This window comes from Gavialis gangeticus, unplaced genomic scaffold (assembly GCF_001723915.1).
Source record: "Gavialis gangeticus isolate Ggan-Ray unplaced genomic scaffold, GavGan_comp1, whole genome shotgun sequence".
NCBI lineage: Eukaryota > Metazoa > Chordata > Crocodylia > Gavialidae > Gavialis > Gavialis gangeticus.
Window position 1 is genome coordinate 23277606 of NW_017729000.1, and position 5591 is coordinate 23283196.

Consider the following 5591-nt stretch of genomic DNA (forward strand, 5'->3'; position numbering starts at 1 on the left):
TCCTCCCCCTCTATGCGACACTGGTCAGGCTGCAGCTAGAGTACTGCGTCCAGTTCTGGGCGCCGCACTTCAAGAGGGATGTGGACAACATGGAGAGGGTCCAGAGGAGGGCCACCCACATGATCAGGGGGCAGCAGGGCAGGCCCTGAGGAGAGGCTATGGAGGCTGAACAGGTTCAGGTCCCATAAGAGAAGGCTGAGGGGGGATCTAGTGGCCATTTACAGACTAGTCAGAGGGGACCAGCAGGCATTGGGGGAGTCCCTGTTCCCCCAGGCACTACCAGGAGTGACTAGAAATAATGGTCACAAGCTGGCAGAGGGTAGATTCAGACTGGACATCAGGAGGCGCTATTTCGCGGTCAGGGTGGCTAGGATCTGGAACCAGCTTCCAAGAGAAGTGGTGCTGGCTCCTACCCTGGGAGTCTAAGACAAGGCTAGATGAACACCTTGCTGGGGTCGTTTGACCCCAGTACTTTTTCCTGCTGTGGCAGAGGGTTCGACTTGATGATCTGCTCAGGTCCCTACCAACCCTATCAACTATGAAACAATCAAACAATAAGAGCAGAGCCTGAATCACCAAAACCCAACCAACACAGAGGAGCAGTGGCTGCAATTAGCACTGGGGAGAAAGAATCCAAGTATTTTTAAGGCACCTGTCACCATGGCCTCCAGAACCATCAGGCATACATACAGTACACTGTAAAAATGATGCATTTTGCAATTCTATTTTCACTTGCTTTCCTTGCTCCAAGTACTTTAGTCTACAGAGTACATAATCCTGGGCCCTTTATTACTCTTGTGGACTGAATTACTAAGGGGGGATTTTTATTAAACTGAAGTGGGGAAGAAAAAGAAGGAGAAAACCTGTTATAACAATCTCTTTATGAACTGTTGTTGCTAAAGTTGAAAGCTTATGCCCTCTGTGGCATAATATATATATTTATATATTTGAGTTCATCCAAACCACATATATCCATATATATATGGGATATGTGGAACTTTTAACCAAAAATCCCTGGTATCCAACTAACACATTCTGTCTGCTGCAAAACTAGGGTTGCAAGGGTTGCAAGCAGCATCCTAGACCACACTACTGGATGGGACATCCTGACCACACCCTGCATGTGCTATCAGGACAATAAATGTCCTCAATGGTACATGCTGGAACACAGTGATACCATTACACGAGACAAAAACAACAAAACAGGCCCTGAATGGAAGTTCTAATGGAAGAAATCCTTAGACATGCCTTTTTGAAAAGCTAATAGCAAAGAACCTGAGCTTGTAAACACTCAAAATCAGGCATAACATATATAATTTTATCTAGTCCCACTGACATTAGTACAACTGCTTGTAATACTAAGAACTACACCTATTAGTTTTGGCAGAACTGAGCCCTGCTTCAGCAGATCTAAAGGCTTCCTTAAATTGATAGCATGCAGTTTAATCATCCTGTTAGCCAACATTCGCAATCTGATAGATTGCAAGAGTGGCATATACTACCCTTGAGAATAAAGATATACAGGAGCCTAGCTCATAGTAGACCTAATGCCCTTATACACATGCACACAAATCATGAAGTCCAAAAAAGAGGAGAGCTAGTGGAGCTATGCTGTAAAGTTTTAAAGGACTGGCCCTTAAGTGTCTGTAGCAGAGATACGGAGAGTTCCAGCAATCACTGCACCTTTCCCAAGAGAGCCTTGAAATCAGGTGGTTTTAAAAACTAAAGATTATTCTTTAAATAAAAGATCTCAAATCTAGTGTTCAAACTCCTTAACATACATTGCTTAGCATTCACAGACACTGGTCTTCATTGGTCTCCAAACTGAAGTCCACAGGAAGACTCTGGGTCAGGCTAAGAACAAAATGCTTGAGAGATGGTAGGTTGCTGTTAACCTGAAAGTTACTTTTCTTTCCAACAGTCATATAAACTACAAGTAATAGACTGCTAGAACTAGAAGATGGAAAGAAACTGTTTCCCTCTCCTCAGACTGTCCAGTTTTATATAATTAGATTCACTGTCTCCCTCGTACACTCAGGTGCTCTTTTGTTGCAAAACCTTTATACACCAGTAGGGGAATCCAAATTTTTGTATTTGGCTGCAGAGCTCAAGATTCAGTGAATGGCATTTAGAATGGCTGTACAGACTGGATTTCTCCCCCCCACACACAATTCATTTAAGGAAAGAAAAGAAATGAAGTTGTTGCAGTCTCAAAATTACTCCCACTTTTGTAAAGACTATTGCCACAATTCAAAATTGCTCAGCTGAGTATATAGGAAAAATGTTTAATGAAGTTGTCTTCACAGCACAGTAGCACTCAACAATGAAACCATTACACACCATTCCCTTCATTAGCCTTCAACAGTGAAAACAAAATCCTGCTAAAACAAAGCCTGAACACATTTATTTTTCTTTTACCAAATGCGTAAAATCAGCCAGAAGCAAAATTTTTGATACATTTTAAAAACAGGCACAGAGACAGAGTGCTCAAAAACTGGTGATAGGAGTAGGATGAAAACCTAGCATAGGACAAAAATTGAAGCAGTATTGTATAGTATCACTTTCCTATCAAGAAGAAAAGCAATTAAAATATCCCAGATTCCTCAGGAAACTTAAGTACTTAAAAAGTGACCAGCAGTATATCACTGCTGTGTACAGCAAAATGATTTTATAGCAGTCAAGAAAATGACTTAAAGCTTTTCTTGACTATCTATGATTAGATGTGCATGTGCGCATGCGCACACCCCCCCCCAGAACAACAGGATGTGTCTAATATTTCACATGAGCATCCTAGGTAAGGCCACCCGATTATATACGCCTGTGATTACTGATGCCCGATTCTAGTACAAAGTCAGAGGATGGAAAAAGGAAGAAAGATTAAAGGGGTTAATTTCTAGTTGGGGTACAGAAGGCTGCTTCTTTATAGAAAATACTGCTATATATTTTCTAAATGAAACTTTAATTGTTAATGATCCACATCCGACAGGCTTCAACATAAAACATTTATACACATTTAAGCAGGAAACCAAGGGATAGAGTGCACAGGGACTGGAAAATTTTCATCATTCTGACCGAAAAAAGCAGTTCTTTAGATCCCTGTTGATACTCTGCATGTCCCATTTAAACATCAACCATGTTAAAAACACCTTCAAAGCAGACATGCTTAGCTAAACGCACTAGCAGCTAAGTGGTTTAACTTTAGGTTGCTATACCGCAGCATGCACAGTATGCTACAATATGCTTTTCCAGACACATGGGAGAGAGTAAATGAATAAAGACAGGGTTAGAGAAGAGACATAGCTGGAGTGGAGCTTGCATGCAAGATTTGGCAGGTAGTAATTTCAGCTACAAGCAGCCTGCTTGACTTCAAGGTTGATTTTATGATTTGATGGAATATTTCAGTGCATTGTAAAGGTACTTGAGAGTGATGGATTCAGAACAACCTGAAGATGCGTTTAAAATAGACTGGATGTAAAGCAAAAACTATGCCTGCTCCAGAGAACCTCTTCCATTTATCACAATATGCCTAGCAATCATGTTTTGCTGCCTTTTTAATAAGTTATCCCCTTCCCTGCCATTATCTGGAAAACTCATACAAAACACGAGTCATTAGTGACTATAGACAGAAAAACATTTTACTTCCTCACTTTAGGGGAAGGAGTTTTGAGAGGCAAGTATGACTTTTAGATGGTGTCTTTTTCAGCAGAAATTTTCTGCTTACTATTACTGCTAAAAATGAGGGTCTAACAACATGTAGTCATCCCCAAAGGACTCTGTTAAAGTACCACAACCCTGATTTGCAACCTGCTTCCGACCGAGCGAGAGGTTTAAACCCTTCTTCGGCAGTGATTATGCATCAGATTCCTTGACAAATCTGAGATGGCAATGCCTACTGGTTGATCGAATGAGACCCCTAAGTTCAGAAAGCTGCACTAAAAGACCTGGCTGCAAAATGCAGGAACATAAATCCATTTCACCAGCTTGTCCCAAGCAACAAGCCGCTGGCTGCCTTAATTGTTATTCAGAAGGCTTGTTTGCCTTGCAGGCAGCATCCCACAAGGTTGCTGTTTGACATCGGATGGAAAATACAAGAGAACATTTAGATTTTTTTTTTAAACAAAACAAAATGCCTCAACAACCTTAGTCTCTTATCATAGAGGTTGAGTGTTTATAGGACTGCATCTGTTCCCAGAAGCAGCAACCAGGTCTCCTTCTCAAAGTGCATGAAACCCTCATAGTTTCCCGGATTGCAAGGACCACAGTAATACAAACAATTTCATCAGCGATGCAGCCCTCCCAGGGCGGGCTGCCAAGCAGGCTCCTTCACTCACAGGACTTGGGGGCTTGCCGGGGGAGACCCAGAAGGGCTGCAGGAGCATCCGGCCGGGAGCAGAGCGCATGTTCAAGCGGGCGCACGCCTCCTCGCTCCCCGGCCCAGGCAAAGCTCGCCTCGCCGTACCTTCCCTGCGCTCACCGCCGGCACGCCTTCCCTCTCGTTTCTGGTCACGGCAGCTCATGCAGCCGGCGGAGCCAAGTCGGGCTCCCAGAAGGATTTTCCCGGTAATGCTGAAGACAGCCTGAGATTTGTCTGACAAGCGAGGCGGCTTAAATCACAAACCAGCCCTGAACTACGGGGGCACGGAGGCGCAAACGCCTTTGGCCCACCACGCCGCCCGACTCCGACAGCCAGGAAAGGTGCCCAAGGAGGGCGGTGGGTGCCGGGGCCCCTCCACTCGCCCGTGGCACCGACGCGGAAGCGGGCTGCGGTACCCACCTCTGTGCCTGACCCGGCCACCCCGCCCCGCCTGGAGCGAGCCCCGTCCCCGCCGCCCGGCCGGCAGCGCTGGGGGAGCGGGGCCGCGTGCTGCCCCGCGCACCTTGTAGACCTTGCCGAAGGCGCCGTCGCCCAGCTCGCCCAGGATCTCCCACACGTCGCTGGGGTCCAGGTCGCGGCGGACGTGCTCGTACTCCTTGGAGCGCCGCTTCTCGAAGGTGGAGAGCCGCAGCATGCGGCGGAAATTGGCGAACGCCATGGGCATGGGCATGGGCGGCGGCGGCGAGCGTCCCGCGGGACCAGCGCGCGGACAGCGCCGAGCACATGGAGCCCGAGCCGCTCCACCTGCCGGCGCCGCCCACCCATTGGCTGCCCGGAACGTTCCACCGGCCCCGCCCCGCCTTCGCGTTCCACTGGGGCGGGGCCTCTTTCCAGGAGCCCCGCCCCCCGGCGGACGCGGGAGGTCCTGTCCTGGGTGGGTTGCTGCGCGCGGGGGGTGGGGGGCGGAGCGCGCTCCCACTCGGACGCAGGTGGCTGCAACTATGCACCTATTGGACAGGGAGGTGCTTGCTCACCAGCCACCTCTTTATGGGATCGCAATCCACCTCCCCAAGTAACTGGGCAGCCGCCAGTGGGCCAGCTCCTGCAAAGGCTGGCCTGACTTCAGCAGGCCCCTCCAGTGCGTAAAGTGATGCAGATACATTGATTTATGCTCCGAACAAGCGTAGTGGCCTCTTAACCCGGCAGGGGAAATACCGTGGACTTGTGTGCAAGAAGGCAGTTTTCGTGAACCGCTTTGCAGGAGAACTGCCCTTCT

At 47.7% G+C, this 5591-nt stretch overlaps 1 protein-coding gene across 1 annotated transcript in view; it reads right to left on the bottom strand.

Moving 5' to 3' along the window:
• The window catches only part of STK10 (serine/threonine kinase 10), an 87052-nt gene extending 81918 nt beyond the window's left edge, over nt 1-5134 (bottom strand). The window contains exon 1 of the mRNA XM_019506420.1: nt 4878-5134. Within this exon, the coding sequence (XP_019361965.1) occupies nt 4878-5045 (168 nt within the window). The 5' untranslated portion in view covers nt 5046-5134. The remainder of the gene's footprint in view (nt 1-4877) is intronic.
• Between the last annotated feature and the right edge of the window lie 457 nt (nt 5135-5591).